This window comes from Vicugna pacos, chromosome 9 (assembly GCF_048564905.1).
Source record: "Vicugna pacos chromosome 9, VicPac4, whole genome shotgun sequence".
Classification (NCBI taxonomy): domain Eukaryota; kingdom Metazoa; phylum Chordata; class Mammalia; order Artiodactyla; family Camelidae; genus Vicugna; species Vicugna pacos.
Window position 1 is genome coordinate 42,096,160 of NC_132995.1, and position 13,543 is coordinate 42,109,702.

Genomic DNA, 13,543 nt, shown 5'->3' on the forward strand with positions numbered 1-13,543 from the left:
GGTATTCCCTTAATAGACTTCGTTATACCCAGTATACTGTCTGGCAAGAGATATTTCCATAAATATGCATGTATAACATAACTTAAGAGTGCAGTTTGACAACTAATTCTTTTTTGGTCAGAATTACTGCAAATTCAGTGGTTCCTTAGCTTTAGCAAAATTAATTTTTATAGTTTCAGTCATTTTGAGTAATCTCAAAAAAGTTCGTAGTAATTTTTTAATCTTGTTGTGACACAAATGGAATCACATTCAGTAAGAGACCAGTATGCATGGACAGGTACTGTTATTAAATCAAATCCAATATCTGTAGCTCAGCCCAGCTGTGCGACTAATACTTCAAACTTTAACCCTCACAACACTCTATAAGGTAGGTGCTATTATTATTACATTTTAGAGAAGAAAAAAATGTTTGCAGTCATATTCAAGAATTTGGGTTTTCTCAAAGGTTTACTTTACAAATATCCCTTGCAATAATGCTAGTAACACAATAGTCTTAGCCCTGAAAGGTATAAATTTGTCATCCCTTAAGTGCTGTACTTGAGATGACTGTGGAATCCTTGACTTGTAAAAATTCTGTGTAGAGATTATATAGAGCTATCTGTTTTCTTTCTGAGATCCCATTTAAAGCATTTCAGAGAGAGAAAATGTGTCTTTTTTTTCCCATAAAAGTATCACATCTTTTTTGTTTGAGGTGATGGACAGAGTATTTTGAAAAAGTGGAGATTAAAGGAAACTTAGTAAATTCAGCTTCCTTAATGCTAAGGATTTATGTTCAACCAAAAGCTCCATAAAGAATTTGAAAATACAGGCCATAAACTTGCAGTAGACTTAAACTACACTGAAAACTGATTTAGTATTGTTATACACAATACCCAAATAATTTTTACAAATCAGTGAAAAAAAATGACTTAGTAGAATATGAGAAAAAGACTTAAATAAGCACCTAACAGGAGAGAAAACGCAAATATAAGTATATTATGAAAAAGGTTTCATTTCATTGGTCATCAGAGAGATGTAAATTAAAATCATAGAATATGTTTCACACCTACTAGATTAGTAAAAATTAAAAATTCTAAAAATAAAGAGGAGTTGCTTAAGAAGTGTATCACGAAGATTCTCTTAGGGAAATGTAAGTGGGTGCAATCACTGTGGAAAAAATTTGACATTATCTAGTAAATTTGACAGTATAATAACTTTTGACTGACCAATTCCATTTCTAGGGATATTTGTATACTCAAGAGAAACGTGTGCACAAGTATACCAGGAAACACATGCAAGAATGTTCATAGGAACATTATTCAAGATATTAAAATTCTGGAAACAACCCAAATAACCACTCATTAATGAAATGAATGAATTCTTTCTGGAATATTCATACAGAGGAATAGTACAAAGCAATAAAAATAAATGAATCATGATTACATGCAGTAACCTGAATGAATCTCCAAGAAGAGAGTTCTGTCTGTGGCCGGGAAGTTACTGTTGAACCTGTATCTCCTTTGGTGCGTTTTAGGTGCATTTCCTTTGGTTCTGTTCTCAGTGGCAGTAAAGTGTTACGAAGGATTTTATGAGGATTGGTAGTCAGCCATTCTCAGTCTTTTGTACTGAAGAGTTTATCTTCCATGTTTTCTCAAGGATCCTACTCTCGAACTGTTTTGTCTCTTGTGGTTGTTCTGCAAGATATTTGAATTCATTACTCTTCTGGGGAGATTACTGCAGAGTTCACATGTGTCATATTTTTGTTGTACGTGCCAACCAGCTTGCTTGTGTTTTTAAACAAAGCTACCTGACTGACATTCTCAACTTGCCCAGAACAGCTTTCTGCTGTATTTAAACGTACAAAATGTTAGGCATGTTTAGGCAAAGAAAATCATTTTTATTATTGAACCTCAGCTGGTTTTTTGGGCTTCAGAGCCTTTTAATACCAAGTCCATGTATGTCATAAGTAGAGGGGCAGCCATGTCCTTTGGATCATGGAAGAATTATATCTTAAAACTGGCAGTGCTAATAAGCTCTATTAGAGAAAAAGAATTATTTTCAGGAGAGTGATGACTGTCTTGAAACTCCTGAGGACAGTTTCTTACAGGACTTTTTAAGCCACCTGCCATTTACTTAACTTTATTAGAACTGTCCATATGTTGTGTGTGTTTGTGCATGTGTCATTAGGGTCCAGACTTAACGAGGGATTAAGAGAGCAGCTTTTGGAATCAGACTGCTTGACTAACTTCACTTTGTGATTTTGGGTGCAAAGCTTGTATTTCCTATGTATAAAACGAGAATAATAGTAGTACCTATTTCATAGTATTGTTTTGAGGATTAAATTTTAAAAATACATACAGGGCAGACATAGTATTGCCAACAATTGTATTAGGTATTGTTGCTTCTGAATTCATAACTATATGTATATATATATATAAAATGGTGGCTTTTTCCTGTTTAAAGATATTAATTGTAGAATATGTGAAAAACAAAGCATAAAGAAGAATTTAAACTATCTGTAATCCCCTAGCCCAGAAATAGCCATGATATGCCTTTGTAAAAACACATATTGAGGTGTGTATATGCATCTTGTTTTGATATTATACATTCTGTTTTTTATCTTTTTATTAAAAATTATTGTGTAACTTTGTCACTGCAATCCAAATATTCATTTTCCCTCAACTACTATGTGATAAAAGCAGTTAAATTTCCCCAAGTAAGTCAAAAATCTTTGCTCAGAAAAATACTAAGATGTGAATGTTGAAAGACGGCGAATGTTGGGTATGAAATGTTAACGATTTTATTGCTTTTTCCCCCTAATATTTCTAGCTACTGGTCATACTGGATTATCCCCATCATAGGCGCTATTGTCTTAGGTTTTCTGTATCGTTACTACACGTCGGAGAGCAGATCCTCCTGAGGAGACCGTGTTGAAGTCTGGAAAGCATGTCCACTTGGGAGTGCAAACTAGAGACTTGTTTGGAGGCTGCAGCAGTGCCCTCTTCTCGAATCCTGCCAATTGTATTCTTCCCCCTTGGAACCCAGACTGTCGGCCAGACGTCCACCTCAGCCCTGAGGCTAATGTCCAGGTCATTTCTCGGAGCCTTACTCTCAAAGCACCTGCGCACCTTCTGTGTCCTTGCCATTGTCTCCTCTTTCCTCTTCTCCACGAGCCCCTCTACACCCGCAAACTTCCTTTTATAATTACGGTCCACGTGTCCTAGTTTCACTGCCCTTTGGTAAAAATGCCTGCTTTCCAGTACTTTGAGCGCCGTTCTGAACAGGGTAGTACACTCTGGTTTTGAAGCTTTTCTTTTTCCGTTTTTCTTTTAAGTAAATATCATTTTTTAAACTATGACTTAATTCTGTTATTTATCATAAGAAGTTTAATTCATGAAGTCAAGCTGCCCACCTATGACTTGAAAGACAGCTGCAAAGTGATCTTACTCCTTGTTTATCTTTGTTAAAACTGAAAGAACATGTGATGGTCTCCTCCCTCCCTCCCGAGTGAGGCAGGGAGCTCTTGCCACCCCAAAGGCTGCCAAGTGGTGCTGAGCAGAACTGTGCTTCCCTTTTGTTTGTGGGGAGTGGAGCAAAACAAGGAAAAGGAGAGATAAGGTGGGGTGACAGGGTGAATTCATAGTCATCTTTCTTTTTAAAAACTTTAAAAAACACTACTTTAGGGCAGGCGTTTAGAAGAAGCAGCAGAAACTTCATCCTTTGCTTTGATTTGGCACAGATTTCTTGCCATCTTTTTCTTTCTCTTTTTTTTTCTTTTAACTCCTTACCATCTTTTATTGGTAAAATACAAATTTATAATTATGTCTGTGGAGATGGCCAGTTTTGTTAAAGGATTTTGCTGCCTTTTTGTTTATCCATTAGTGAATTTTTTATTCTCTGTCTTACAAAAGTTAGAGACTCCAGGTTGATCAAAGATAGAGTATTTGATCATCTGTTTGCCCCAGTAAAGTAACTTCCATGGTAAAGTGGCATTCGGAAGGGGGAGATCGTGACAAGAGAATGTTTTCCACTTCATCTGTATTTTACCTCCATGGCTCCAATTTGTGGTTTTGTTGTTTTTCCGTTGAGAATTAAAAAAAGAAAAAAACACTGGTAGTTTTTTTTCCCCGCCTTGGATGAGCGTTTCCACTAAGGAGTAAGTTATTGTTTAGAATTATGTTACTGTTTTCTTGGTTCAGGAATTCCTCTGGCATATTTGACTCTGCTTTCTCTCCCCCATGGAAGGACCTAAGGAGACAGTCCACTGGCAGTTTTCTGCCAACAACTGTGGTGATTTTTCTCCCCATCCTTTGAGGATTACCAGGCTGCCTCTGAGCCATTGTCACATGCAGCAGGGAACAGCGTGGGCCAGGAAGGACCCTGGGCACTGCTCAAGCATCTCCTCCCCTCTTCTTCCTTGCCAGCAGCTTGACAGGAAGCTACACAGCAAACCAGTGTCTGCCCATGCAAACTATTTAAGAAAAAGTTCAACCCAGGTCTTGTATCCTGTGATTTAGCAGTTGAGTGAATTCAGAATTCATAAAAATAATATTAACTTGGTTCTTGCACACTTGGTTATGACATTATGGACTAATTTTAAGGGATTTCTGGCTGACTTTTATGTGTCAGGGATATGGGCAAACTTTTAAAGCTTTTATCTAGCAAATGTTTTGTGTGTATTATAAGATGTCACTTTAAGACAATTTATTGAAAGAGAATCTTGGATTGTTGTGTAATGAAAGTGATGTGACTTTTGCTGCTCTTCCATCTGAAGGCAAGGAAGGGTTGCCTTGAGTAAGGACTGGTATATAATTGCTATAGTGATTAAGTTGCATGATTACATGGGACCACATTGGGGTAGAAATGAAGGACAAAGGAGTATTGAGGAGTTGGAAGGGGAACATTCAAGCTAAAACTAAGCCAGAAGATAACTTGGATCAATTAAAAGTGTGTTGGCAGTCTCCAAAATTGAATGAAAAACACCTGGCTCAGAAAAAACATGAACAAATGATAGTGTTAAGTAAAGTTTATGTTTTTGATATTTTTAGGATAAAACCCGACGCAAAAGTTATGTTTTCTATTTCATTGTGGTTGTATGTTTTTCTGTTTCATATTGGTTGTCTTTTCCTGTTGATATCTGGACTCGTTTTTGTTTAGAGCCAGAGGAAAAGATTTTCTGACTTGTCTCAACCATCCATGAAATCCATCCAGTTCCTAGGGCTTCTTTGATCTACTGCTAATGTGATGTCACTTTGTGTTATCAAAACCACTTTGGGGTCCATTTACTATTATTCTGCTGCCTGCATACACAGCCAGGTGAAAGGCAGAGCTCGTGTGAGAGTTTGCAGAGGTTTTTCTAAACAATAAAGTAATACAGTATGTTAGCCAACTCCATCAAAAAAAAGGACCTCTGTTTGAAGAAGTAGACTTGAATTCTCGAAACAGTCTCGACGTTGGTGGGTCGTGAAAACCCCACTGGAGAGCAAGTGGAGTCAGTTCCGTTGGCCGGCCATGCCTCCTGGGGAGTCTCAGGGGTGTGTGGTTGTTTATTCCCAAGGAGGACTTGCCACCGCCGCTGCCCACCATACTGTACACATAATGGCTGGAGATCACAGGAGGGAGAGGTGAGGGAAAGTTAGTGCCACCAAAATAGGGATGTTTGTGCTTGGTCCCAAAATTTCCTGCCCTATCTCTCAGGAATTTGGTTTTGGTTTCCAAATGACTTATATTTGTAAAGACAGGAAAGTGGTAGGGGACAGGGTTTGTACTGTGTTTAGTTCTTATGTGACCACTTAAGCAGAAACAAAAATCCATTGGAACCTATAATTTGAGCCTGTTAAGTTCTTTCAGCAGTTATCATTAACACACGTGTTGTGAAATAAGAACATTGTTGAGTGTATACTCATTCAGTTCTGATGTGGAGCAATGAAAAATGCTTTACATGCCAGATATATCATTACTTATATAGTATCTCATGCTTAAAATCTCAAGTGATATCTATCTGATTAAATTCCATTTTAGAAATGCAGAATATTAATTTCATTGCTTCCTTCTCCAGGAGAGGTGGATTCAGGCATGTCTTGTCTCAACAAGAGACTGACTTTTTTCTTTTTAAAGCATCTCATTCTTTTGCCAAGTATCACAAAAGTAATGGGGAGTTTAGTCACATTTGGCTGTTGTGCTCTGAAAGAGCTGGGTTTGGAATTTGTGGGGGTGATCTCAGAGGGAGGCTCCAAGAAGCAGAGCGGAATTTGTCAAGTCACCTACCCTACGTCTAGCGTCGCACTCATGAGTTTTAGGAGCTGCTCTTTGCCTGCACCTGTATTCTACATTTGCTATTTAGGGAAAACATTATTATGATTATTTAACTGCTTTTCTTTGTACTTCATCCTCATCTATGAGCGAGTAATATCAACATTCCTTTTGTGTATTCAATAATGGAGTTTGTTTACCTATTTGATTTCAGCACATTTTGAACAAAGATCTTTGTCTCTTTCTGGTGGAATGTGCACACAGTGAATGTTTGTTAGAACTACACACAATAAAGATACTGTTTTCCTTTTCTTGCCCTGACTACAGTTTTTTTTTTTTTTTAATTTTTTTTAAAGTAGAAAATGTTGGTTCTTTAATCCTCAGGTGTTCTGGAAGAAAAGAATTTGAGAAGCCTAAAAGCCACCTGTATCCATGCTAATATTTTGTTTAGTGTAACTTGATGGGGATTTCTGTGATTCCTCAGGATTCTTGCTGCTGCTCTTTCCTTGAAGTGAGTTGCTCACTCGAGAATCGTGAGAGGCAAAAATCAAGACTTTTGCTGTATTAACAGATGTGAAGTGGCAACCAGGTAGACAGTTTGGGAGTTCTGTTTTTACTGAAACCATATGGTAAGAGAAGCCAGTACAAGGTAATAATATTTTGTTATCTGCAATGCCAGTCTTCAGATGATTGTTTTTCTTGGAAATAGCTAAACTGTTGGGGAAAATTAAACATTGAGATCGAAGTTCTAGTGACTGTTGATAAAACAAGGGAAATAAACCATTTTTATAATTACCTTTAAAACATACCGATAGCCTTCTAACATTACCAGTGAGACATTGTTCATTAGGAGTTGGTTATTTCCCTATCACATGACTGAGGATTAGTAACAGGAAGGGAAAGCCCCATTCTCGTTCCTAGTGTTTGAATCTAGTGTTTAATCTTCGATCCTAACAATTCACATCACCACCCTCTTCTTGATGCTGAGTATTTGGCAGGTACTTGACAAATCCTGGTTGATTCCTGAAAACCTGAGGTAGAAGATTATGATTTCAATTAAATTAAGGTAAGAAACCCCCACACAATCTACTAAATGGTTGGTAATTGTAGGTAACATTGGTAACATTAATTAGCTTAATAGATATCTGTATGTTCTGTACAGATCTTCCACTTATGATGCGGTTACGTCCCAGTACACTAGAGAGTATAGCACTAGATATGGCTAGCCCAGGAAAAGATCAAAATTCGAAGTATGGTTTTTACTGAATGCATATCATTTGCACCATCATGAAGCAGAAAAATTGTAAGTTGAACCGTAGTGTAGAACTGTGTATTTCAGTCAGCTTAATCATATATACTGAGCAGCATTTTAAAAACAATTCTCATATCAAATGTTCAGGAAATACTTGAGTGGCTTTCAGATGAAACATGAGAATACAGTTGTACTATTTATCATTTATGTGTCACCTACTGTGTGCCAGGCAGTGTCTTTGACAGCTTGCAGACATTTCTGATCCTCACCCTGCAGGATCCTTCCACAGCAGGTGAGGATGTCCAAGTTTTACCAATGACTTGACTCGCCTGAGCCCAGATAGCTAAGAGAAGAGCTAGAGTTTAAACCCAAATCTAGCCCTGAAACTCAATTTCTACTGTTGGGAGTTCCCATGTAAAAAGCTAAGCTCTAGCTGTACCAAAATAATATGCCCAAAATGACTGCTACTGACTCTCACATATATAAGATGTTACTGTGTGTGGTCAATAAAATGGAATCAATAATGTAATCATTTCTCTTAATTAGTAGATACTAAAAAATTGCTTTTAGGATTCCCTAAAAAGTCTTGGTTGTTGAAGAGAGTCATATTGCTTCAATGGAAGCAACTTATTTCAAATGACCCTTGTGCATCCCTTGCAAAAGAATTTCGTTGAAGCCATTAAATGAGAATTTAGATTTGAACTATATTATGAGAAACAACTTTTGATAAAACATAGCCTCTAAAAGAGAATTAAAGACTGTTGATGAAATCCTTAGGCAGCACAAATGAGAAGTTGTTTCATAACCTCATCCATCCCATTACCCAATCTAGGGTCCTGGATAAGATTTAACCTGGAAATATATATGTAAACCTATAGTTATTAATGAGAAGTAATTGTTAATTGGTTAGCTTGACCTTAGCCTCTTCTGAACCTGTCTCTACGAATTTTGAGGAAATCTGAGAAATGGAAATCTTCCACTTCATGCCATGTAGCATAAGATTTGGAAACTCATTTTCTGGCTTTCAGAATTGTTATATTTTGAAAATTGTTATATTTGTGGAAAGATGATTCAGATTCATTGGAGGAAGCAGAACATAATGCAAATACAAGTGCTGTTTGTTACAAGTGTGACAAATGGCATTTTTGATCCATCAGTGCTAGTCACAGAGCAGTTTCCTATTGTTTGTTTCTGGTCTTAATCTCTGTGATTGAAACATCGATGTTAATTTTAGAACCACATGGACCTGGAAAGAGAAAAATTAAAAATCCCAGGTGCTTGAATTTTGTTTGTTCTTTGAGAAGCTTACTTTAGGGATCTTTTTTTCTATTTTTGTCATCTAAGTTTTTCAGAAAGGAAGGTTGGCATTACCTTACAGAACAACAGGACAGTGTCCACAATAAAAATGAGTCTCGCAAACTGGCCCACTCTGATTTCATCACCCAAGAAATGCTATCAGGAACAAAAACTGGGAGACGCTAAACTGTGAACAGGTCAAGATGATAAGCTCTCCAAGACTCCCAATCCGACCCCCCTTTTCTTTTCTGAATCTTTTTTCTCTTTAATTTTTTGGCTTTTTCTTATGCTCATTGTAACCCATCTTGCCCCCGTGAACTACAGTACTCTGCTTTATGTTTTACTAATAAACAACAGGGTAACACCTCAGCTATGCTTTTCTTCATTTTAAAGTATTATGGTACAAAAATGTCCTAGAAATCATTTGGAAGAAATAATGCTGGTTTGTTTATAAGCTAGATCATCCACATAAACTAGTGCATTTCAGTTTGAACATCTTTAGTGACCTTCATTTAAGGCTAAATTCTACCTCCGGGCCGTTCATGTATAAGTCAATAAATCTGCTTTTTGTCTTAAGCTAGTTCAAATTTGGTTTCTGAAACACATATCTTGACAATGATGGCCTCTACAACTTAACCTGACCTTAAAATGCCTGCCTTGGCAACATCTTTGAAAGAATTCTGCCTCTCCAAATACACCTAAGCTCCCATAGGGCAGAGACTCATTTTTTATCCTGTGCCAAGGCTATGTATCTTTGCAAAGAAGAAATATTCTTGACTTTAAAAATATTCTTGACTTGTCTAGAAAAAGATAAATAGGAAACCTATTTAAACTAACACTTGTTAATAAATAAGTTAACAGGTAAGTAAGAGAACTGACTTGTTACATACCAGTTATGAATGGGTGATGGAACTCAGGGGTGGGAAGTACAACTGGATCTCATGAGAAACCAGGATTAGGAATCAGAAGATCAGTAGGAATCAAGGTGGCTGCATTAGTTTCCAGTCCAAACACCCAATGGAGATTAATTCTTGGAAGTGAGAGTGTAATTGGCCAGATAGCATCCGAGTGCTCATGTCTGGTCCCATTAAGGGAATGGGGGCCCACTCACGTTTGAATGGGAGCGGGATCTTAGGGGAAGCAGTTACCAAAGGCAGGTACTAGCCTCACTGTGTACTTTGTGTAAGTGTCTTCATTAATGGACTATATGCCCTCTGAAGGAGGTGTCCTCTGCATCCCTCAGGGTTCCCTACTTTATGCTGGGCTTTAGGGAGGGCTAAGAGACTCAGTATGGCTTATTGTGCTGAGTCTGAATGAACAACCGTGGCCAAGTTTGTTGAACTATCTAGGACTCCCAAGTAGAATTTTGAGGTGAATCCCAATGCTGCCCACATCACTAACAACCAAAAACCCCATTTACAAACCAAGCCTGTTTTCTTTGTAAATAAATTCAGCTGCCAGTGTTTATTGGTTTCATAGAAATATTTCAAATAAGCTATTTTTTAGAATGGTTTGAAATTTAGTTTTACATTTATTAAAATTGTGGAGATGACAGAGTTCCCGTAAACTCAGCACCTGGTTTCCCCATTACTAACATCTTAAACTTGAGTATGGTACATTTGTTGCAATTGATGAACCAATATTGATACTGTATTATTCATTCAGTCCATAATTTATTCATACTGCCTGAGTTTTTTACATAATGTCTTTTTTCTCTTCCGCATTACATTTAGTCATGTTTTCTTAGCCTTCTTTGGACTTCTTCAGACTTCTGTTTTTAATGATCGTGACGATTTTGAGAAGTATTGGTCAGGGACTTTGTAAGATGCCCTCAATTGGAACTTGATATTTTTCTTATAGTTAGACTGAGGTTATAGGTTTGGTGGGGTTTGGGGGAGGCTCTACATATCATATCAAAGTATATACTATCAATATGATCTATGAGATTGCCTTTCATCGCTGGCCTGAGGTAGTGTTTACTAGGTTTCCTTACTATAAAATTACTCTTTGGAAGGAACTTCCCATAGTATTCCATATTGGAAGAAAGTCACTATGGGCAGCCCACACTTAAGGAGCAGGAAGTTATGCTCCACTTCCTTGAGGGTGGAGTAACTACATACATTGTTGGGAATTCTTCTGTATGGGATATTGGTTCATAGAATTTTATACTTGAAAAATATTTAGATTGTTTTGATCACCCTGAAAAAAAATAACAGTAAGGGGCTTCTGACTGAACAGAGTGGTTTGGCAAACTTGTTTATCACTGCTCCCTTCCAGAAGCCACATAAATGATGAGAGTAAGGAATAAACAAAGACAAAAAGACAAAGTGAATGAGAGTACACCTCAGTTGATGAAAGATCGCAAGAAATTTTTGGAAGATGGTAGGCCAGTGAACTTAGAATAAGTATAGTAAACAAATTTAAAAGCCTAAAGGAGGAAGAGCTAACAAGAATGAAGTCATTCGACAGATCTTGGAAAAACTCATGCATAAGCGCCCCACCTCCATCACTAACTCTAACCTATGCAGCTAGGAAACTGCCCATCTCTGACAAAAGCTGGAGGTTTAATCTTGAGAAAAGTTGAACCTGAGAGGATACTGATGTGAGATTACAAGGCAAAGCTAAGGGCAGTGATGAGTTTGGAGCTGAAAGTGGGGATTAAGTGGAAGTTCATACTTACTGCTGAGATATGCCTCCAATCCCCACTCCCTTGTCTTGTAGAATACTAACAGCCAAGCTTATATCCCCAGGCAGGGAATAGGAAAATTCCCCTCTGGAGAAACCCACCAGTCCAAGAGAAAGATCAACAGATACTGACATATGGCAGCTTCCACAAGGTCACTGGACCCTAAAATCCTTCAATCAACAAACTTCTGATGCAAAGCATCCCAAAAGGTTTTTAGTGCCTTGCTTAACAGTTAAATCTAAGTGGATAACCAAGGGCTATGAATCATGTTTGGAAAGCCTTAACAGGAATGATAGCAATCAAAACAAATAGGAAATGAGAAGTCAGAGGAAGAGATAATGCAGAAGAGAAGAAAATAACAAAACCTATAACTTCAGAGAGATGATATTGTATCCACGAATACAAACAGGATGACATTTCAAAAGGAACAGAGAATAAGAATTCTAGAAATTACAAATTTAAGGCTACCAGTGAATGCTAAAATTAGTGGGCAGATGCTTATGAAGAAACAAGATATTTACATAGCCTCAAAGTATCTCCCCCAGAACATTTACTAACTACAAAGAGAAATGCAATAATTTTACTGTGAAGAAAGCAGGCAGACCTAACCAAGTGGTCAAGTTTAACATCACCAGTAATTAATAACATCAATATCATGTACCCTTGAAATGATGCATTGAGAAGACCACAGCCTCTCTTCCCATGGTTCATAACCTCAATCTAATCATGGCAAAATAGCAAACCCAAATTGACAGACATTCTACAAAACCTTCAACCGATGTTCTTCAAAAGTGTCAAGGTCATGGAAGACAAGAAAAGACTGAAGAACTGTCACAGATTAGAGGAGATGAAGGAGACATGACCACCAAATGCCAGGTGGGATCCTGGATTGGATCCAGAAAAAGAACATGAGTGGAAAGACTTATGACATGCAAATAAATCTTCACTTATTGCATTGTTGCAATGTTAATTTCTTGGTTTTGATCATTGTACTTTGGTTATGTGAGATGTTAATATTAGGGGAAGCTGGATGAAGGATACACAGGAGTTCTCTGGACTGTAATAACAAGTCTTTGTAAGCCTAAAACTTTCAAAATAAAGTTTTTTTAATGAGAGCTGTAATAAAGCAATAGAAGGGTTGGAAAATAAAAACGAGGAAATCTCCCACAAGGTAAAACGAAAAGGAAAAGATGGAAAATGAGAAGTTCATATGAGGAAATACCATATCTCAATTAAGAGGAGACCTTGAAGTGAAGAAGGAAGAAACTGCCACAGAAATAATACAAGAAAACATCCCAGAACTAATTGATTTTTGAGGTTGAAAGGACTGTGGGGTGCTGAATACAATAATGAAAAGTAATGCACACTGAGGCATATCATTATAGAATTTCAGAACAGAAGGGATAAGAAGAAAATCCAAAACCACTGACCGTGGCCACACTTTGGATCATCTTGAAATCGCCTTGGAATATTTAAAAAAAAAAAAAAAAGGATATCTAGCCCTGCCACAGATCAATTAAAGCAGAAGCTCTGTTTCAGGGGAGTCTGATGCATGGTAAGGGTTGAGAACCACAATCCTAAAAGTTCCAGAGCAGCGTGGTAAACAAGAACCCAGCAGAATAATGCCTTCTGAAAGAAAATATCTATCAGGATACTTAAGAAATCTCTTGCTCATGAAAATGAAGAATTACCATCCTTAAATCTGTTCAGAACTTTGGGCTTTTTCTAAACGAGATTCTTTTAAAGTGGATGACTGGTCATCTTCTATATTTGCTATGCATGTTCCTTCCAAGCTATTATTTCTTAAACACATCTTCATCAGGAACTTCCCAGTTTTCAATATCTTCTATGATATGACCCAGTACTACCTGTCAGAGTTTATTACCTGGCTGTCTGCTCTCAGCCAGACACTACTGCCTTCTGCTTCCAACTTATCCTTTCCAAAAGTTCTTTCCCATGGGCCATAATATCCAGCTCTCACCCCCAGCCATCCCTAATGCCAAATAGGGGTTTTGGCTTGAGTTTTTATTTCAGTTGACCAGTCTGGGTTGCTTACTGCACTGTGTTTGGTCTGGGCT

At 37.5% G+C, this 13,543-nt stretch overlaps 1 protein-coding gene across 1 annotated transcript in view; it reads left to right on the forward strand.

Annotated features, from left to right (window-relative positions):
• The window catches only part of CYB5B (cytochrome b5 type B), a 29,291-nt gene extending 22,749 nt beyond the window's left edge, over positions 1-6,542 (forward strand). Inside the window, exon 5 of the mRNA XM_006203748.4 lies at positions 2,809-6,542. Coding sequence (XP_006203810.1) covers positions 2,809-2,899 — 91 coding nt within the window. The 3' untranslated portion in view covers positions 2,900-6,542. The remainder of the gene's footprint in view (positions 1-2,808) is intronic.
• Positions 6,543-13,543: the final 7,001 nt, after the last annotated feature.